Here is a 23540-nt window from a genome sequence, read left to right as displayed (position 1 = left end):
CGTAGTATCCACTACGATTTTCCGATCATGACACTCTAAGAATATGCGATCGCATTTCGCAGATCGCAAATTACCAAGGCATGCCACTGTGTTATCCCTTAAAAATTGTGAAATGCGATATTGTGATGTTTCGCAATCACCTTTCACATTATCTACGAACAACACTATGTTCAGCGTTTGAAAGTAGCGATGCAGAAAATTAGAAGTAAAGTGTGGGAAGTTATTGAGTTTTTAATGAAATATGAAGTAGCTTGACAGGGCAATTATTGCTTAGCAGCTCGAGGAGAGAAGTTAATATTTTCAAGTCATGGCTAGTTAATATAGGGATTATGTTCAAATCTTCCCATGATTCAAGTCATTTCAAAGAGCTCTTTAGCCTTAATTTCCCTCTACTATTTACTCTGACATATCTCTCTTTCATTTTAGGAAAGCTTTAAAAGAGATATCCTTATAGAAAGTAATGCAAAAATAGAAGCAACAAAGTGTTTCAGAATCTGAGGTTACAGAGATGCCGCCCATATTTTCTGAACCGGTTTGTAGTGCTGATGGAGGAGAAACGACATGGGAAGTTATCTATAATAGACTTGAAAATGAGCAGCATGAATTTACTGTTACCAAGGCAACAACAGGTTCAATACTACCATCGGCAGCTTAATTCAGAGATGCTGCTTTCTCTTTTCTTCATAGAATAGGAGCAAAAGCCAAGATACTACCATACACAGATATGGTTAGATGGGTAGTGGAGAATTTCAATATTGAAGATAAACAATTCAATAATTCAAAGATGGATCTGATGGGATCATTTAAAACCGAAGATTTGAAACAAATCTATCATCTTCCCGACCCTTAGGATATATATGATAGATCATTTTTGGCCAAGTTCGTGAAAGAGAATGAAGAACCCTTTAAGATGATTCAGGGGTGGAGAGTCTTAGAAAACAAATTCAAATATGTCAAGATGGGCATGTACCCCATAGCTTCTTTAGCAAATCCCCATAACTATGCAGCCTCAATGTTATGTAGATTGTATGGAATGGCTAATAATACCAATTTCTCTATAGAATGGGTCCCTTTAATCGATGCATGTATCAATTCTCATATAATTAATTGGGCTACTATCCTATTCGACAACTTAGCTACAACTATTTATGAATATCTTCAAAAGAGATCCACATCCATAGAAATCTTTCCTCCATTTTTTACGAGTGCTTATATCATGGACTCTATATGTTTCTGTACTAAGTTGCTAATTATGGGTTGGAAATGGACCTTGCAAGACCCATACCCCATCCATCTCAGTCACAAACAAATCTGGGAATATCATTTTATACCCCACTTTTACAAGATATGCAATGGTGTTATGCTACCATTACATCAAATTATTTATGATAAAAAGGCCTCGATACTTTCTAAGGAAACCGCTACAGACCTTCTTGTAGTAGGCAAGCACTTTGCTGAGCAATGGATCACATATACTAGAGTTTATGGTAGTACAGCAGAACCACATGTACTTCCTTTGTATGTCCCCAACAAGCTATTAGCTAGAGAAATAGCTCACCAAACTGTTTGGAAAGGCTTAACCAAGACATTGAAAGATATGAAAAAATCACTATGGCCACCCTTTCCCATCCAGTGTGGTGTTTTTTCATTGGCAAAATTCAACCATGCAAACAAAGAATTACAGAACTTAGAGAGGCTCAGGCTGGCTACTCTGCCAAAGAGGCAATTTGATTGAGAGAAAGTAGCACACAGTTTTACTATATTAGTAAAGGCCAAACCCTTTATCCATGAAGTTCATGAATTTGAATATTTATTACAATCAGCTGAGTCATTTGAACAAGCATTCAATTGGGCAAAGGTGAATTTGAATCCTAACGACTTCGAAAGGTTTCAAGAATTTAGAAGTCATAGTCTTGAAACAATCCCTTTGGATTTATTAAGAACTGATGACAAACCTACACCTAGTGTGACCATTAACAGTGAGGAACCAAATTCTCAAACAAAATCTCAGAAGAATGTAGCCCAGAACACAGGGAAGACATGGGAAATAGAGGCTACAGTAGAATCTAGCAAAATATCAGCTAAGAAACAAGTCAAAACTGACCTAACTCAGGATATTGATCCCAAAGGCGAAAGCGACGATATGGAGCACGAATGGGACCAGTTTAATAAAAAACTCCAAGATACTTCCAAAGGAACAGATGTCCAAGAAAATATATGATATCATACTCCACAGAAAACTCATAAATTTTCAGAGTCCGAGCCAATGAATGAACAAGGGACAAATTCACAGAATGCAGAAATCATACCTACATTTCCGAGATCTGAGATTATCCTGAAGGCTACAGAAATACCTCCTTTATATGTATTCTACAACCCACTACATAAGGTTGTAGTAAGAAGACAGAGGAAGAGAAGGAGAGTTGAAAGACCTGACATCCCACTAGGGAATGAACCAATGGATAAAGTTTGGAAGGATATTCCTTCAAATCCAACTGAAAATTTAACCAGGTTGTCACAATTTACAGGGGCATATGCTACTGCCACCATTGATAAGGCCACTTAAGTATCTGTTTTGTTAAAAGAAAGAGAAGAAAGGATAACACAACTTTAATAACAACTGGAAATTGAGAAAACAAATGTGAACAAGCAAGCCACAGAACAAATAGTCCAATTGCAGCAAAATATGGAAGTACTTAGGATAAGCCACGAAGAAGATATCTTAGCAAAGAATATGCAAATTCAAGAGATACAAGAGACTATCGAAAATATAAATATGTCCCCACTATTGATGAGTTCATCAAAGAGGCATTGGAGCTAAACTCTGTTATGTCAAAACAACAAGATCTATTCTGCCAGAAAATGTCCAATATCACCCGTTATTTCAATACCAATGATCAATTAATAGATAAGGCAATTGATCAGAGAACTGAGTTTAATGAATTAAATACTAAGATCTCTGACTATATTGAATGGGAAGAATCTGAAGAAGGAAGAAGCGCTAATATTCCAGAGATTAAAGAAACACACAAAGACATATTATTCACAGATTGGGATGCACGGATTAAGCAAGCAGAATTAGCATTAGCAAGAGAAACAGGAGTGGCGAAGAATATAATAAAGGCAATCAATCAGACTTTTCACACCACCAACTTAATAAAGGAAGGTGATCCAAAGTCACTGCCAGATATGAAAGACTTTGATAAAAACTGGAAAGCAAAGATGAAAACTCAAAGAGAGGCAATCAAAAAATTATCAAAGACCGACTAGGAGGCATATTGGCAATTTCTTGTCAAACCCCACAGCCAAATTATGACATTCAATATTTCACTCAATTCAATGCAAAGAATGTTGCCACCTCTTACATATGCCATCTTTATAAGAAAGGTAAAAACGTAATTCGGAGCACCTCCTCAAGTAAAACCCATGTCTGACATGCGATCTCAAGGAAAAGGTGGCAGAGAGCAAGACATTTTCATAACCTTGAGTCATCAAATCGATTTTATTTTTAGAGTTAGTTACTAGTTAAGAGGAAGGTTGTTTTAAATCTCCTTAGATATTTTGTATAATCTATTTTTAAACTTTAGTTAGATAGTATTTATACCCTTCTCATGCATTTAGAGAAGGGTCAACAATTTTATCAAAAAAACATTTGCAAAGAATTAACTTTTGTAATTTTATAGATGCCTTGATGAAATTATGGAACATGGTCATTACTTTTGAATATCAAACTATTGTCTATTGTTGATGCACTTCTGTATGCTTGGAGAATAATTTGATTGAAAAAAGGAGTTGATCTATGTCACTAGTCAAATGAGCAGAACCTCACACATATGGTACTTTTATCTTGTATAATCATTTTTGTTTTATTAAATTAGTGATAACATTTCGTTTTATGAATTATATATGGACTATGTTCTTTCTGTTATGTGTTAATTGCAAAATTGTATAATACTTAGCTGAAAGCGTTTATTTTCGTATATGATCATTAAATATATGCGATATAATTTTCACATTTCTTTGACTAACTATTTAGTCAAAGAAATTATCTTTACATGTTATCATCTCTGTTTAACACGTGAATGATCTTTATTGCCACGTACCAAACATATATCTTTTTCAGATTGCATATGACACAGAATACCCCGGTTTATATTAGATTAAGTTAATTACAAATTTTCATACTAGAATAGGTCATTTAGTTATCATTATTCTTATTGCAATCACTTGAAAACCACCCATCATCATTTTCAAACCCAGATTGGGAAACTAGTCCCATCATCCCCAGTCGAAGCCACCATACCAAACGGAAAAGGCACTGCTTTCTAAGGTTCGAACCAGGTGGTTATCCCCCATGTTGGAGTAGTAGAATTCTGAGGCTTCAGCAGTGTCTAATGCATTATAATTTCTCTTTTTTTCAGTGCCCCTCAATATTTCCATTTTTTATGTTAGGTTTATATTAATATTTGTTTCAATTATATATATATGCATACCACTTTTATTTATTTATAGTATAACATTTTTTTCCTTAACGATTTTAATAAAAATTCATATCAACCATTTGTACAATCATACCCACAATTTGATTAAAGAAATTGTTTGTGGATTTCAAGGATATAATTATTTTCATAATTTTAAAAGGATATAAACTTAAGATTCTAGTGATTTAAAAATAGTTGTGCATAAGAACAATTCAACTCAACAATTTAAAAAAAATTCCGAGTGAAGTTCCCTCATTTACGTATTCAAACTAAGCAATAATTTAAAGATATGTCCTATATTTCATTTTCCTTCATTTCATATTTTTATATCATATTCAAATTTATTGTGGAAGCACCTTGAACAATCTCTCTAAGTTAAAAAATTATTAGTTTTCCATGTTTACTTTAGAGCCAATATGTTATTAGTTACCATCATTAACTTCCACCCACACATATTTTTTTGTTACTAACAACTATGTTCCAATTTTAAAATCAACAAAAAAAATTGTCCGCAAATCTTGTTTCAAAATATTTAGGCCCCACAAACATTTTTTTTTGTTATTAAAAAGTTATTTTCCAATTCTAGAGTCAAAAAAATGGTCAGCAAGTCTTGTTTCAAAATATTTAGGCCCCCATAATTTTTATTCATAAACATCCTATAATCATCAAACATTTTAGCCTTGTAATTCTATGATAATTGGTCTCGGACATTGGCATTACTTTTAAAACTAAGAATGGTATCCAATCATGTGGCTACTAAGATGCTTGAGTCATCTGTGGCATTTCTTAAAATATTATATGAGGGCCGAGGGTCTTTCGTACCTATATCCTCTAGGTCTAGCGAAATAGTTCTTCCATTTGCGCGATGAACATAAAAATGTATCGCTTAGTATGTTCGGTTACAATAGAATATTTTTCTAATAAAGCATTACAATAACAGGTTTCATATTGCGAATTCAAGAATATGTTCACATTTTTAATACGGTAACACAAGGTTGCTAGAATTTGAATTTTTAAGTTTTTTATTTGAATTTTGGTCCCTTTTAAAAAAAATTAAGGTTTGATTTTATAGTCACTGATAAAGTTGATAAATAAAATTCATAATTTTATATTGTAATTTAAACTTATAATTTATATTCATGATAACATTTTTGATGTTTATTAATATTGATTTTTTATTATTTTAACTTATAATTCATTATATATATAAATAAACATCATCCCAATTTCATTAAAATATTCAAACTCAAACTAAACCTAATTATTATTAACCCAACTTCAAATCCAAACCATATATAACGTTAAACCTAATTATTATTAACCCAAATTCGAATCCAAACCATATATAACGTTATTTATACTTAGTTATCATTTCCTCCCTCATCAATTTTATATAAACATTCATTTATTTATTATAAATTTTATATATAATTTAGGAACAAATTTCCATTATTGCATAATACTTTTCATGTTTAATTAGATGATACTTTCAAAACTCATTCGATAAAATTATAAAATTATGCTAAAGATCACGGCATACGATCTTCAATCGTTTCGATAGTTTTACTAACTTTGAGAACTGTCATAATATTTTCGCAAATTTTGAATGGTCCAACCTATTTTATTCAGCTTTTTCCTTTGGTTAAAAATTCTATTCAAATCATATCGGGCAACGTACTTTTTTTATTTTTATTTTTAAGTACTCATGGTGAATTACATCACCAATATTATATAGTTTAGATCATTTTTAATTTTCTGAATAAATTATAATTAGATTAGAATTCGGTAACAATGAAATACATATATATAATTTTACATAAAAATGATTTATTAATGCAGTAATATAAATTAAATAGTTAACAGATATTAATAAATATGAAATTATTTTTTTATAATATATTTTAAATCAAAAAAATTTAATTTAATTTAATTTTAAATCAGAATTAGAATTTTAGTTATTTTTATTTCTAATAATTTTATATATATATCTATATATATATATATATATAAAAGAGCATGTAACAATTTTTTTAACCATAAAGATTCAACCCATTTTATTACCAGAGATTCTTAATTTATAAATAATTTATGTTGCAATACCATGGGTCAATATCATGACTTATTTTTATTTTATGTCTAGAAAACCATAGCCCATATTTTATCTAAAATTTTTATGTATTTTTTTTTAATTAATCAATTTTATTAAAATAATAAAAATAGCATAACTATTTTTGAAATAAATCTCAAATTTTAATATATAATTATTAAAAAAATCTAAAATATTCTATAAAAATTGTATATGTACCATTCACCTACTAATTACCAACTGGTAATTAGTAATTAAATTAAAATTTTAAAATGTATATTAAAAAATAGACATACCATTTTTGAAAATTATAAACAAATTTTACTTTAGGTCCATAATAATTTATACATTTTTATCAATAAATAAATAACTTATGAAAATAAATTTTATAATAATTTATTTTGTTATTAAATTCATAATTTTATTTTAATTATAAATCCTCTCTATTTGCTCTTAGATTCATAATCTTATTTTAATTATAAATATCTCTATTAAAATAAGTATACACTTTGACTTAGAGATTTTAAGCTGTAAGTCTTTTATATATGCTTACATTGATAAGCATAGCGTATTTGGGAATCGGGATTTAAATTTGGGTATCATAGCCATAAACATGATTAGGTCAAAACAAATTTAAACACAATCAAGTAAATAAAAGGATAAATGAAATTATAATAAAATCTTTAAAATAAAAATAAATTCCATCTTAAAACTAATTAACAAATCGTTCCTCATATTTGAACTGGTCGGTCCCTCACTCTCCCTTATCTTCACCTATTTATTCACCTTCACCCATCTCTGACTTCTTCGATAATTCTCATCCTAATGATGAACCACAGAGGCTGGTTCGAAACGTCGATGCACTAAAACAACAGATGCGATGGATCCGGAAGATACAACCACACAGAATGCAAATCGCAGAAGTCTCAAATCCATGATGTAAAGAATTCCTTCGACCTTTATTCTATTCCCAAATGCAATAGCAGTATACCTTCATTTGGACTCTTTTACCGAAATGCATATATAATAGTACAGCGACATGCAATAACATTATACTTCAATTTAAATTTCCCTGCACAAATGAATATTATCTATGGGTATTTATTTTTTTTCAAACAATTATATATATGAACAAATATTTCTTTAGTTAATTAAGATTTAAAAAATATAATATATTATTAAAATTTTAAATACAAATTAATTTTGAAAAAACGTATTCATTTTTGTGCAAAGATGCCATTTGATCAACCATGGCCTCTTTCCAAAGTTTTCCATCCTCTCAATCTACTGCTTCCTTCACAGTTCTAGGAGTATCATCAATAATAGATAAAGAAAAATTTGAACAGAAAGCATATGAACTATACCTTTCTCATTGCTTTCTTTCTCAAACTGATCTTCTCACACCCAGAGTTTGTGGCTCTTCATCTTCTGATTCCTCCTCTGCTGTAAAGTCTGATTCTTCCTCCTTTAGCTCAAACTCTATCTTCTCAGATTCCTTTGGTTAGACTTCATGTTTAATAACATATTTCACCTCTCTGAACACCACATCTCGGTTGTACACAACCTTCCTTGTTACTGGGTTCCAAAGCTTATAACCCTTTAAACCATCCTTATACCCAATAAAGATGCACTTTTCAGATTTACTATCCAACTTGGTTCGTTTCTCCTTTGGAACATGTACATATGCATCACATCCCAATACCCTAAGATGTGAAAGAGAGGGTTTCTTACCAGTCCATACCACTTATGGAGTCTTATCCTCCAACGCTAATGAAGGTGATCTATTGACCAGGTAACATGCTATCTCAATTGCCTCTGCCCAGAATTCTTGTCCTAACCTGGCACCACTGAACATGCTTCTTTCCCTTTCCATCAACGTCTTGTTCATTCTTTCTTCAACTCCATTTTGTCGAGGTGTATATGGAGTAGTCTTATCCCATGCTATTCCACACTTCTTACAGAATTCTTCAAATTCCTTACTGCAAAACTCTCCACCGTTATCTGTCCTCAACACCTCTATCTTCTTCTCTATCTAGTTTTTCATCAGAGCCTTAAATTCTTTTAACCTGTCAAAGACTTCAAATTTATTCTTAAGGAAATATATCCATGTATTCCTTGAGAAGTCATCTATAAATGATACATAGTACACAGACTTACCTAGTGATGGAACCTTCACAGGTTTAAACACATCATTGTGCACAAGCTCTAATATTTGTTTCGCCCTCTTACCACCACATGGGAAACTCGCCCCATTCTGCTTTGCATATACATAATTTTCACAGAAATCAAAATCGAGAGAGCTATTACTCATACCTTCAACCATATCTTTACCATGAAGTATTCGAAGGCCCTTCTCTCCAATATGTCCAAGCCTTTAAGGCCACAACATGGTCTTCTCTCGAGAGACCACTAGATTTTCTGCTCCACTTTTAGGAACCATGGAACTGTTGCACCCATCAGCAACAATGCTACCTTGCAGCTTGTACAGAGTTCCACTTTGAACTTGATCTGGATTTGAAACTACTTGAAATTTGTTTGCAAGGTATTCAATTCAGAATTAAACATGTTTAAAAGATTTCCATGTCTTGAAGAAAGAAAACACATGAAATTTTCAGTTGTTCATGACCCATTTAAGCATAGCAGAGTTATTTCCTTTTACTGTTTAACACATTAAAACGAATTTTTTCTGCAAAATAAATCAACCAAAAATGCAAAAGAAGTTGATAAAGCAGTTCACCCCCTCCAGGGCTACGTCTGCTGGGTCCAAAGCTCCCAACCGGGCTTGTCCTTGTTTTTATTAAATGCTCAAATTGAAAATACAGCTGAATAGAAGCATCTACAGGAGAAATTGATGGTAAAAATAGATTCAGAATACTTGAATCCTTTAGGATTGAATATTGGATCACCTCCAATGGATACCTGCAACCCTATACAGTCTTCACAAAACTGGGCTCTGGTGGCTCCTAGAACTTTCACGGCTCCAAAATCTCTGCAAATGACCTCAGATGGTTGTAAGACCTACACCAATGGCTTCAGAAGGTCAAAAATACCCAAAATCAAAAAAAAATTCGTCCAAAACCGACTTTCCTAGCCAAAGTTATGGCCATTTAAAGTTTCTCCAGTTTTTCCCTAGAAAAACTCCAGCTAACTTTAGTTAACTCCAGATAGCTCCGCCAATTATGGCGGGTCCGCCAAATTTGGCGCTCCTACCAAAATTCCGCCAACTTAACTGCAGTTACATTTAATGTTTGGTGGTTGCCTCGGATTTCGTGCCAGGCGGAATATTCCTTTTTTAATTTTTTTTGAAAAATTAAAATTTCTAATGTTATGGACAAATTCTTCTTTTTGCCATAACTTCCTCATACGGTGACCGTTTTTCGAACCGTTTGCGGTGCCAGTATCGGGAAGACGAGCACTTTCCAGTCATTCAACTTTGAACCAGTTCTAAGGACTTTAAATTTTGAGCATTTTACGACACTTAGAACATGAGCACCTGATCATGCCTCCCCATTGGGAAGATTTTGGACCCCAAAAGCCTTCAACTACCTGTTAAAGAGGTGAGGGTACAGATCCCTCACTCTGTCCACCTCCATCCACTTTTCCTTGTTCGGTTTGCTGCCTTTGAAACCAACCCGAACATAATCTACACTGCCCCTTCTTGAAGTGCGTGTCCTTCTGTCAAGGATTGTATCTTCTTTCAGCTCATCTAAGAATTCTGGCGAGAAATCTTCTATAGATGGCAACTGAACAACACTTTCATGATCAGCAATCAAAGGAGGTTCATACAAACGTAAGTTCTCCACATTGACAACAGAATACATGTGCATGTAGGAAGGCAAATCTAATTGAAAAGCATTATTTCCAACCTTCTTGAGGATTTTGAATGAACCATAGCGAATAGGCTTCAGCTTTTTACCTTCTCCTTGCATCCTTTCCTTACTAATGTATAGCCATACCTCATCTCCTTCTTGAAACTTGTGATCGACTCTATGCTTGTCGTGTCTTTGCTTGTACTTGCCTTGACTCTTCTCAAGCTGTTCTTGAATTTGCTGATGTATTTGTTGAATTCTTTCAATGAATGAACGAGCTTTGTCAATGTCACTATGTCCCTCAATGGCAACATCTTTCTCAAGAATGAAATCAAGAGGTGATTTTGGAAAGTAACCAAAACAAGCTTCAAACGGTGAGGTGTTTGTGGAAGAGTGCTTGGCACGATTGTAAGCATGTTGTATGTAGTGCAAATGCTCATCCCAAAGCTTGGGATGCTTGCTGCAATAACCCCTCAAGAGGTGCACAATGGTTCTATTCACAACTTCGGTTTGTCCATCTGTTTGCGGATGGAAAGCAGTACTTTTCTTCAAATTTGTGTCCATCATCTCCCATAGGTTGGACCAAAAATTCCCCACAAATCTGGAATCCCTGTCACTAATAATGGAAGTAGGCAAACCAAAGTGAATCCATACATGATGAAAAAATAATTCAGCATTTATAGTTTTCTTACAAGGCATAAGTATACACATTTTGCTGAAACGATCAAATACTACATATAAATCATCATGCTGCTTTCGATATTTTGGAAAACCTCCTACAAAATCCATAGAGATGCTCTCCCATGGTCTAGAAGGTACCGACAAAGGAGTATACAAACCAAGCTTCCTATTGCTAGGCTTGCTTGTAGCACATAATGAACAACCTCTTATGAACCTTGAAACAGAATCTACCATGCGAGGCCAATAGCAATACCTCTGTAGATGTGCAACTGTTTTGCTCACACCAAAATGGCCAGCAATAAGAGAAGAATGAGCTTCTCTTATGACATTTATCCTCTCCCCCTGTGGTATACACAACTTGCCCAAATGAAACAGCAAATTGTTATGCATGTGATAGTCATTTTCCTCTACATGATTCCCTTTACTCAAGTTAGCATACACATCTTTAAAGTCATCATCAGATGCATATTGTTCTATGTAACTATCATGTACAATGGAATCATTCTTAAGTAAAGTAACAGCACCAATAATAGGCCTTGAAAGAATATCAGCAACCTTATTCAAAGTACCTTTCTTATACCTTATTACCAAATGGAACTGTTGCAAGAAGCCCATCCATTTGAAATGTCGTGACTGTTTTAACTTGCTTTGTGATTGCAAGAACTGTAAGGGTTGATGGTCGGTATGTATAACAGTTTCTTTGCCCATCATATAGTGTTTCCACTTTTTGACGCTTTGTACCAATGCATACAACTCCTTATCATATGTAGGATAATTTACAACAACACCATTAAAAATTTCAAAATGAAAAGCAATAGGCTTACCATGCTGTAGAAGAACTGCACCCATAGCATAATCACTAGCATCAGTTTGTATCTCAAATGGCTGTCTCAAATCCGGTAATGCAAGGACTGGAGCTGAACTAATCTTCTCTTTCAAAGATTCGAAAGCTTTTTGCTGCTTGCCTCCCCATTGGAAAGCATGCTTCACACTTGTCACTGCATGCATAGGAGCTGCTATAGAAGAGAAGTTAGAGATAAACTTCCTCCAATATTGAGCTGCACCCAAAAAACTTCTTACCTCTGTTATGGATTTGGGAGTAGGCCACTTCACAATAGCCTCAATCTTAGCAGGATCAATTCTCAAAGCACCTCCTCCTACTATGTGTCCCAAATAAACCAAAGAAGTCTTTCCAAATTCACACTTTGACATTTTAAGAAATAACTGATTCTTCTTCAAAACATCAAGTACTTTTCTAACATGCATGACATGATCTTCTCTAGACTTGCTGAAAATTAAGATGTCATCTAAGTAGACAATAACAAAATCATCAAGAAAAGGACGCAAGACATCATCCATTACCCGCATGAAAGTTGCAGGTGCATTGCACAAACCAAACGGCATCACAAGCCACTCAAAGAGTCCTTGTTTGGTTTTAAAGGTTGTCTTCCAAATGTCACTTTCTTCAATTCTTACTTGATGATATCCACTGCGCAAGTCTAGCTTAGTGAAATATCGAGCATCTTTCAGCTGATCTAGCAAATCATCTATCCTTGGGAGTGGGTAACGATTCTTTACCGTTATCTTGTTCAAGACCCTGAAATCAACACACATACGCCAAGTGCCATCTTTCTTTGGAATCAATACAATCGGTGACCCACATGGCGAAGTACTTGGCCTTATGAAACCCTTGTCCAACAAGTCCTTGATTTGCTTCTTTATTTTAACATTCTCCATAATAGACATGCGGTACATGCCTATGTTTGGAAGAGGACAATCTGGATGCAAATGGATTTCATGCTGAATCTCCCTCTTAGGAGGCAGACCTGTTGGCTCCTGAAACATCTCATGATATGCATCAACTACATCATACAGATCTGATTTAAGTTTTGGATCACAATTGTCAAATGACTCATGATTCACATCAACCTTGGGCTTAATCATAAGAAGAACAAAATTCCTACTTGAATTGACCAGCCTTTTTACCTGTCCTGCATTCACCATCGCTATATTTGTCTTCTTGCGATGAGCTCTAACAATGAACTCCTTGCCATCTTTGAATAGATGATATTTGTTTTCATGTCGATGAAAGATAGTTTTCCTGTCAAACAAGTAAGGACTTCCCAAAACAATTCATGCTATATCAAAAGGTACCACATCAAGTTCAACTGTGTCAATAAAATGTGCAGTAATTGCAAAGCGCAATGTGCACTTTCTTGAAACTTGTAAATTTGCATCCTTGCAAATCCATCCAAGTGGATATGGCTTCGGATGTGGAACGGTCTCAAGTTTAAGCTGCTTGACCAAGTCCTCTGATATAAGGTTTGCTTGTGACCCACTATCAAAAAGTGTGTCAATTTTAGTATGTTTTGAAATCACCCTCACATGAAACAGTTCAATTCTTTCTTCCTCATTAGGAGCTTGTACATGGCAGTTTGAGGTACTAGTGCTGGCTTGAGTTTCAACTTCTTTTCCCTTCAAGTTTTTCAAACCCATGGCTGTAATTTTGGTTTCATCACCTGAATCTTCCCCTAAATCTTGTGGTGTATATGTAGTAGCAGCAGTTTTCTGTTTCCCTTTGGATTTGTTAAATTGAGGTCTTTTTTCAGGATATAATTTCCAACAGTTTTTCTCCTCATGGCCTGGTTTAGAACAATGTTTACAGATCACTTTCTCACTCTCTTGTTTGACAGATGCATTCTTTTTGCCCTTTCCCTTGGAGGTTTTCTCTTTGTTTTTCCCCTTGGGGGGCTTGTTTCTACCCTCTTCAAATGTGTTTTTCCCCTTGCCTCTAAATGGGTAGCTTGGACACAAACCTCGTCCAGGCTAGTAGGGTTAAACATCAAGATGGTGTGTCTAAGGTAGCTATGCAAGCCACCAATGTATTTCAGCAAGGTTTCCTGGGTCTGCAAATCTACCCCTAACAAGAGAGCTCTTCTCCTGAATTCTTGGGTGTAGTCTTGGACACTCTGACCCTTAAGTTGTCTGGAATTTTGCCAATTCATAATGGCCTTCTGCATGTGAGCAAGAGGATAAAACTGTTTTTTAATGGCTAACAGAAACTCAGGCCATGTTAAGGTAACCTTACCAAATTTCTTGATCTCCTCTTTAGTCTTGGCCTCCCACCAGACCAATGCTGCTCCATCCATTCTCAAAGAAGCCAACTAAATCTTTGTGGCATCATCATGCATATTCTGGATCCTCAAGTAAACTTCCAACTGCCTAATCCAGTTGTCAAGCTTTTCTGCATTCACTTCACCATTAAACATAGGTAATTCGAATTTTACATCAAGCTTCAAAAAAGGACTTTTTCCAAAGGATCTATGCTTATGAACAGAAGAAGACGAGGATGAAGAGGAAGAAGGTGAAGATGGGGGCGGTGGATCACCATTTCCTCCATGTCCTTTCTTGGAATGATCATCATCCTTCTTACCTCCTGAAGAGCCCTCTCCTTCATGTGGATGTTTGGACCCTTCTCCAGCCAATTTCTCATTTCTTTCTTGGTACAATATGCTCACCATTTCAGTGAGGTCCAAGAAAGCCTTTCTGAAGACTCTTTCTTCTTCTCTTGGATCTGTCTCTATAGGAATTTCTCCTTCATGTTCAGACATCCTTGAAGCTTCTGCTGAGACTCTTGAGGGTGAAATTGAAGGTGGAGGTGATGGTTCTCTGGCCTTCCTTGACTGAGGATTCTCTCGTTCTCTAGTCAACTGTCCTTCCCCTCTTTTAAGTTTCAACCTGGTAAGCATCAATGCTTTGCAAGACAGTTAGAAGATCTTTGCACAAAACCCTGACCTCTAATACCAACTTGATCTGAATTTGAAACTACTTGAAATTTGTTTGCAAGGTATTCAATTCAGAATTAAACATGTTTAAAAGATTTCCATGTCTTGCAGAAAGAAAACACATGAAATTTTCAGCTGTTCATGACCCATTTAAGCATAGCAGAGTTATTTCCTTTTACTATTTAACACATTAAAATGAATTTTTTCTGAAAAATAAATCAACCACAAATGCAAAAGAAGTTGATAAAGCAGTTCACCCCCTCCAGGGCTACGTCTGCTGGGTCCAAAGCTCCCAACCGGGCTTGTCCTTGTTTTTATTAAATGCTCAAATTGAAAATACAGCTGAATAGAAGCATCTACAGGAGAAATAGATGGTAAAAATGGATTTATAACACTTGAATCCTTCAGGATTGACTATTGGATCACCTCCAAGGGATACCTACAACCCTATACAGTCTTCACAAAACTGGGCCGTGGTGGCTCCTAGAACTTTCATGGCTCCAAAAACTTTGCAAATGACCTCAGATGGCTGTAAGACCTGCACCAATGGCTTCAGAAGGTCGAAAATACCCAAAATCAAAAAAAAATTCATCCAAAACCGACTTTCCTAACCAAAGTTATGGCCATTTAAAGTTTCTTCAGTTTTTCCCTAGAAAAACTCCAGCTAACTTTAGTTAACTCCAGATAGCTCCCCCAATTATGGTGGGTCCGCCAAATTTGGCGCTCCTGCCAAAATTCCGCCAACTTAACTGCAGTTACATTTAATGTTTGGTGGTTGCCTCGGATTTTGTGCCAGGCAAAATATTCCTTTTTTAATTTTTTTTTGAAAAATTAAAATTACTAATGTTATGGACAAATTCTTCTTTTTGCCATAACTTCCTCATACGACGACCGTTTTTCGAACCGTTTGCGGCACCAGAATCGGGAAGACGAGCACTTTCCATTCATTCAACTTTGAACTAGTTATAAGCACTTTAAATTTTGAGCATTTTACGACACTTAGGACATGAGCACCTGATCAGAACTCCCCACATCAATACTAGTTCCCCCCAAACCATCTTGAAGGTATCCTTCTCGAACACTATTTTTACACCTGCATCATCAAGCTTGCTTACAGAAATCAGGTTTTTGGCTAATGTTGGAATATGGAGAACACTCGGAAGTGTTCTAACCCTTCCACCTTGCAACTTCAACTTTACTTTTCCGCAACCAATGATTCTAGCCTTCCTGTCATCCCCCAAGAAGACATCACCACCATCATATTTCTCATACTCACAGAACCACTCTCTATGGGAAGTGAAGTGAAAGGATGCACCTGAGTCAATCAACCATGCCTCATGATCTACATGTGTACTTGAAGAAGCCATGTACACATGCCCACCTTCATTTGAGGTGGTTTTCACCTCTGTAGAAGGAACACCATCAGATCCCTTTACTTTATCAGGAGATTTAGATTTACAATCCCTTTTGTAGTGCCCTTCCTTTCCGTATTTCCAGCACACCACCTTTATAGGTTTTCCTAGAGATTTAGATCTACCTCTAGATTTAGATCTCCCACTCGATGACTTATTTTTGTTTCTATTTTGGGACCGTCCTCGTACAGACAAGGCATCACCATTTTGGCTCTCCATATTTTTCCGTCCCATCTCCTCCGTTAGCGAGGATGAGACTATTTCATCAAACTGCGACGCAGTTGCATTGCTACCTATTGTAATAACTAGACTATACCACGAATCTGGTAGAGAACAAAACATGATGCACTTATCTTCATTTGACATTTTAATATCAACAAATAATAATTGACTTACCACAATATTAAATGCATTTAGATGTTCTATCACCGAGTCTCCATCTTTCATCCTTAGGTTATATAGTTTTTTCCATAGGAACAATTTATTCACCAGAAACATAGATTGGTACAAAGTCCCTAACTTGTCTCATAAAGCCTTCGTCGTAGCTTTCCTTGATACATTCAGCAATACTGAATCCAAGACACACAATCCTATTGTGCTCTTAGCCTTCCGATCCAACTTCTTCCATTCTTCATCGGACACTCATATTGGTTTAGTACCCGGATCTACCATGATCCACAAATCTTTATCAACCGACAAATCATCCATCTTGAGTTTCCATAACTCAAAACTATGACCATTAAATTTCTCGATCTCTATCTTTCCACTGCTCGCCATCTTCTTTCACCACCAGAATCGATCCCGCAGATCTCCCACTGAACAGGATCTACCACAGGCCGAAGAAAAAACCCTCAGCAATAAAGGCATCCCCTTGAAGCCAAAACAACTCTGATACCAAATGTAGGTTTTAACCACATACAGAAATTACCTGCATATGAATTCTAAAACACAAAAAATAAAGAATGCGAGAGCATAACACATATACACAGACACCTTCCCCTAGATCCCAAAGCCGGGACTACTAGCTTGGTTTTTCATTATGTTCCTTTCAATGCTACAATATATATTTATACATGCCGGAGCATCCAATACCATGGATTGAAAACCATCGCGTCCAAAACCATGGACCGAAAACCATCGCATCCAAAACCATGTGTGAAAAATCATGCACAAAACCATAGGTAGGTCCACCCAACCTAATATAGGGTCTAAAAACAAAATTTTCCGGGGCGCTGCCCCATACGCCATAGGGTGGGGTTACCTGCACCCCTCAAACCCCCTGTGACTCACCCCACTACACAATCGGTGCAACAAAGGGGGTGCTCCGCCCCCCTTCTAACCCCCCAGTTAACTACGCGGGTTAGTTGTGGAAAGAATATAACATAACCAAACATAATATTTGTTAGAGTTTCCCTCATCCTCAGTTCATAAGGTTCTTCATGTATATTGTTTAAAATGGATTTAAAAAAAAAAACTAGGCCAACAAATAAAACTTCTAGAATTAAATGAGAATGGAAGTTGATTCTTGAATTACAAAAGATATAGATCAACATTATCTATATATTTAGATTAGAATGAGAACAAAATACCTTATAAAGTGGAATAATATGCCTCTAGAGTAAGCTTCATCAGGAAATGAGATGCTTTGAAGAAACATCCTTAGTTCAAAGCGAGGAAAATATTTTTCAAAAGATAGAGGTTACGTTAAGGCCCTATTAGCATTCATTATAAATTTATTTGTTATATTAGTAGGGCACCCAGAACATTTTATTTTACCATTTCATTATAGTTATACCCTTTATCTCTTATATATACCATGGAGCCTCGGTCTTTGGATGAGCATATCTTCTCTTCTAGACTGCATTAATATATATTAATTGGATTTATCATTTTCAAGGTGCTTTGATGAGAGAGTGTGAAAGAGAGAACAAGTGATTGAGTGTGATATGGGTGGGAAGAAATGGGATAAGAAGGTATGGAGAAATAAAGAAAGGGAGGAAGGTAGGGAGAGAGAGTGAGTTGCACGATGGGGAGAGAGAGAAAGGGATGAGGGTGGCATAGAGAGGGGGTGGTGAGGGAGTGGTGCATATATGAAAATACATAAAGGGAGAGATATAGAGGAAGATAAAAGGTGTGGAAAGAGAAGGACACAATGGGAGAGAGAGTGGTCAAGTGTAAAGAGGGAGAGGGTGGGAGAGAAACAGGAAATATGGGGAGAGAGACAAGGTGAGAGAGAGAGAGAATGAGAGTGAAGGGGGGGGAATTAGGTAGAAGGGAAGAGATAAAGGGAGTGAAGAAGGGAGGGAGAGTGGTAGAGTGTGAGAGAGGGAAGTAGGAAAAATGGGAGAAGGTGAGACAAAATATAGTTAGGATAGAGAGAGTGATGGGGGTTTGAGCGATAAATGGAGTGATAGGGAGAGAAAGGGGGAGAAAAATAGAGAGAGGTTAAGGGCGTTGTGTGATATAGTGGGTGATAAGGAGAGAGAGAGAGAACAAAGGGAGAGGGGGGTGAGGGGTATAAAGAGAGACATAAATTGAAGGAAGGAGAGATAAAGGGAGGTAGAGATAGTGTGACATCTGGGTGTGGAGTGAGGAAGATATTGAGGGAGGGAGAGAGAGGGAGAAACAAACAAAGGGAGGGGGAGTAATAATTATGGAAAGAGTGAATGGGATTGAGAGATACAAATATGGACGGAGAGGGAGAGGTAAATAGAAATAGAAGGGGAGATAACATGGGAGTGGGGTAAAGAGAGATAGAAGGGTTGAGAGATGGAAAGTGTGGAGATGGAAAGCAAGTGAGAAAGCACACACCAGGGAGAGAGGAGGGGTAGAAGGAAAGAGGGGAGAGAGAGTTAGGGTTTTCCCACTAGGAATGTTTATGCATTCCTATATGGAAAAATATTTTTTTCACAACAGGAACACGCACATGTTCTTATTGGGTAAATGTTTTTCTCAATAGGAACATGAAAAAGGGATTTTTTACCTAGAAAAAAAATGCACACATTACTAAAGCACAAAAATTATTATAATTTTTTTTTGGGGCATAAGTGAAAAATTTAATATACATATTTGTTGAGTTAGTTTCTTCAAATACAGAATCAATATGACAAAATTGGTGATTTAGGCAGCAAATGCATTAGAATTTTTATTTTCCATTTTTATATTATCTTTATATTAATATTGTTTATATATATAAACATATGAGGAAGCTTAAATTGCATACCTCTTTCATTAATAGAATAAAAAAAAATCCCTTAAAAGCATACCCACAATCTGATTAAGAATATGTTTGATAATTTCAAGGATATCATTTTTTCTCAGTTCTAAAACGATATAAAATTAAGATTCTAATGATTTAAAAATAATTGTGCACAAGAACCATTTTATGTTTACAATTTTATAAGTTTTCCTGGTAAAGTTTTGTCATTTACATATTGGGAGTAAGCAATAATGTAAATATATGCCTTCTATTCTTTTTTTTCTTCATTTCATATTTTTATATTTATATTATAATATATGCCTTCTATTCATTTTTTCTTCATTTAATATTTTTATATCATATTCAAATTTATCATAGAAACCCCTTGAATCATCTCTCTAATTTTTCAAATTGTTGGTTTTCCATGTTTGCGGGGATTAATGTGTCCTTAGAGACCATTATTAACTTCCATTTACCCATGTGTTTATTTTTTGTGACTAGTGGCTACGTTCCATTTCTAAACTCAATAAACACTTTCAGCAAATCTTGTTTCAAAATGTTGAGGCCTCCCAAGTGGTTTTCTATTTTCAAAAATCCTATAATCATGAAATAGTTTAATCTTATAGTCATGTGGTAATTAGTCTTAGACATTTTCAATAGAACTAAGAATGGTATCTAATGATGTGGCTACTAAAAGGCTTGAGTGGTCTGTCGTATTTCATAAATAATATATGAGGACGAAGGTTTTTTTCTACTTATATCCTCAAGTTCTTGGGAAATAGTTCCTCCCTTTGCTCAATGAACATCAGAATGTATCATTTAGTTTGTTGGTTAACAATAGAATCTTTTCCTAATAAAGCACGTTCCATACATCATTGAGATTGCAAATTCAAGAAACATCTTCATATTTCTAATATTATAAACGCATTATTATATATACATGCCTTCCTTTGTACCTATTTATCATTTCTTCAATTTTAGAAATATTTTATTTATATTTCAAGGATCAATTTCCAGTATTACTCAACACTTGTAATGTTTATTTAGATAATACTTTCAAAACCCGTTCCATAAAATTATAAAGTTATACTGAATACTGCGGCATACGATCTTCATTTGTTTTACTAGCTTTGAGAAATGGTGATTGTAATCATATTCTCACCAATTTTGAATTTTCCAATTCATTTCGTTTAGTTTCGATCATAAATTCCATCCAAATAATATACTGCAACGTACTTGCTTTTTATTTTTATGTACTCCTGGTGAATTACATAACCAATACAATGGCTAAATCATATTTAATTTTTATTTTATTTAAATTTTTATGAATAAATTATAATTAGAATTTGAGAATAATTATAATTAAAATTATATATATTATTTATTAATTCAATTATATTAATTAAATGATTAATAGATATTAAGAGATATGAAATCACTTGTTTTATAATACAAAATTAAAGATTAAATAAATTAATTTTTATTTTAAAATATTCTGATCAGTTTTATATATATATATATATATATATATATATAAAACTAAGTAACAAAAGTTTTAATTATAGAAATTTATTTTCATTTTATTATAGATATTTTTAATCTATAAATAATGTCTGTTGCAAAATATCATGGGTCAATTATTATATCTCTAAAAATATATAACCATTATTTATATTTAACATTTTTATATAATTTTTTTAAATAATAAATTTTATTAAAATAACAAAAAAACATAATTATTTTTAAAATAAATCTCAATTTTTAATATATAAATATTATAAAAAATATTCTATATAAATTATATATGTCCTATTCAATTAACAATTATTAATAATTAAATTAAAATTTTAAAATATTTATTTCAAAATATAAATGCTTATCTTTAAAAATTATATAATAACTTTAATATATAAATAAATAAAATTTATAATTATTTATTTTGCTATGGAATCATAATTTTATTTTAATTATAAATTGTCTCCAATAAAAATAAGTATACGCTTTGAATTAAAAGTATAATTCGTAAATTTTATATATGTTTATATCAAAATGGTTTTCAGAATTTCTATTTAAAAAAATATATAGATAATTTAGATTTAATAATTAAAAATATTTTTTAAAATCATTATACACTATGTTTACCCATGAATCTAATTTCACTTTACAATTTCAAGTTTATATAAATAACATATAAACATTATATATGTTTATATCAAAATGGTTTTGAAATTTTCTATCTAAAAAAATATATAGATAATTTAGATTTAATAATTAAAAATATTTTTTAAAAATCATTATGATGATGATGATGATAGTTAAGGTCGGTTGAGACCAAACATTGGTCTATCGGACCTAAAGAAACAAATTATTTATTTTGATTTAAGATTTTATTCCTATGCTCAAAAAGCTTGGAGAGAAGCTTCGCGAGCTCACTATAATTTTGACATTGTAAAAGGCTAGGAAGATCAGTATTGTAACAAAGATTGTGACACTGAGATCTAATGTGGTTGTATGCCGGGCACTCTAAGAGTAAGTGGTTTTCATCCTCGATGTTCCTATTCTCACATATATGGCAGATCCTTTCCTATTATACACTATGTTTACCCATGAATCTAATTTCACTTTACAATTTCACCCTTATAAAAATAACATATAAGCGTTATTGATCATTTAATTTATATAAATAACATAAAAACATTATTTATCATTTTAATTTATATAAATATATATAAACATGTATTAATCATTTAATTCATATAAATATAATACTGAATGTTTACTACTAAATTAAAATATATATACACTACTAAATTAAAAAATATATAAATAAACGATAAAACTACACTTGAGGGATTGCAAATTAAAAACTTATTTAATTACGGATTTTTACATTTCCTTTAAACTGAACGAAGTACAAATGGGATGTTTCTCACACGGTACATAATAAAAACACCTGCCCTTCTCAGGGTTGCAGCGATGCCGAAATCAATCCACAATCACACATAGAACAGACCAACAGAAATCTTCCATTTCGCTGCGGCGGGGTTTCATTCTCAAGTACAGCGGCCAAGATTCTGGTTCGTAACTCTATTGCTTTACCCAGTTTTTGCAGTTATAGATAGTTCTTGGACCATTAGACACAACAGTCTGGAGAGCCTCTGCTCTGCCTCGGCTTCACAACCCAACTCCAACTCCAAAAGCTTTAACATTAGGAAAAGTGGCATCTGATTTTCGAGCATCATCAAATCTCTGAGAATAGAGTTGTAGAAGGCACTGGTGCCAGTCAGATCTAAGACACGGCCCAGCGATTTTACTTCCAAGTGGAAGCTTTGGTCGGCGTGTCTGACATAAAACTGCAAACAATGAAAAAGGAAGACGGCGTCCAGAGCCATGATCCACGCCAAGGTCTCTTCTTTATATTCGATGAACTTGTGGTAGCAGCTCCGGACATGCCAATCATATTTTTTAAATTCCTCCACAATGACCGACTGAAACTTTGCTAGACCCTTCATTTTTTTCTCAAATCTGCAAGCAGTTGCCAATTTGTAGTGGTCCATATCATGGAGCTCAGATCTCCAGTGGTGAGAGGGACCGATGGAAACCATTTGAGGAATGTAGGCTTCTGGCTTGTCTGCCAATAACTCTTTTGGCACATTAAACACGGAGACACAGAAACCCTTCACATTCTCCTCCTCTTCTTCTTGAAGAGCGTCGAGAGCTTGCTTAATTTGAATAACCCAACTATCCTCATCGATCTTCGTCTTCTGAATAACCCAACTATCCTCGTCTATGTTCATTTGTGCAGCATCAGTGTTGGATTCCATTTTTTCGGGTCGGAGAAAAGTAGCCACAGAAAAAATAGTGGAGCAAAATTTCGAAATGTATCTGCCAGAGTTGAGAGACTTTGCAGCCTTATATCGAATTCAGTAGGCTGAGGTCGTGGGTCCTAAGCCATTCCTATCCACAGGTTTTTGAATTTCGTACATTGTAATCCGTTGTTTCATTCAGACAAATAAACGCCAGCGTTGTGTTATTTCACATTTGTTTCTCCCGCTTACCATTCTGGTAAAGAATTCACTTAAAATAA

At 34.3% G+C, this 23540-nt stretch overlaps 1 protein-coding gene across 1 annotated transcript; it reads right to left on the bottom strand.

The window, feature by feature from the left end:
• Positions 1-22548: 22548 nt before the first annotated feature.
• On the bottom strand, positions 22549-23277 carry LOC149193505 (putative UPF0481 protein At3g02645). Its single transcript, XM_089407336.1, has one exon. It carries the CDS (start codon positions 23275-23277, stop codon positions 22549-22551), a length of 729 nt encoding a protein of 242 aa, XP_089263462.1.
• Between the last annotated feature and the right edge of the window lie 263 nt (positions 23278-23540).

Source organism: Pinus tabuliformis, chromosome 2_2 (assembly GCF_031772625.1).
Source record: "Pinus tabuliformis cultivar Carrire ecotype Pingquan chromosome 2_2, CPIR1, whole genome shotgun sequence".
NCBI lineage: Eukaryota > Viridiplantae > Streptophyta > Pinopsida > Pinales > Pinaceae > Pinus > Pinus tabuliformis.
Note: the sequence above shows the minus strand (reverse complement) of the source record. Positions and strands in the feature narration are given on the sequence as shown.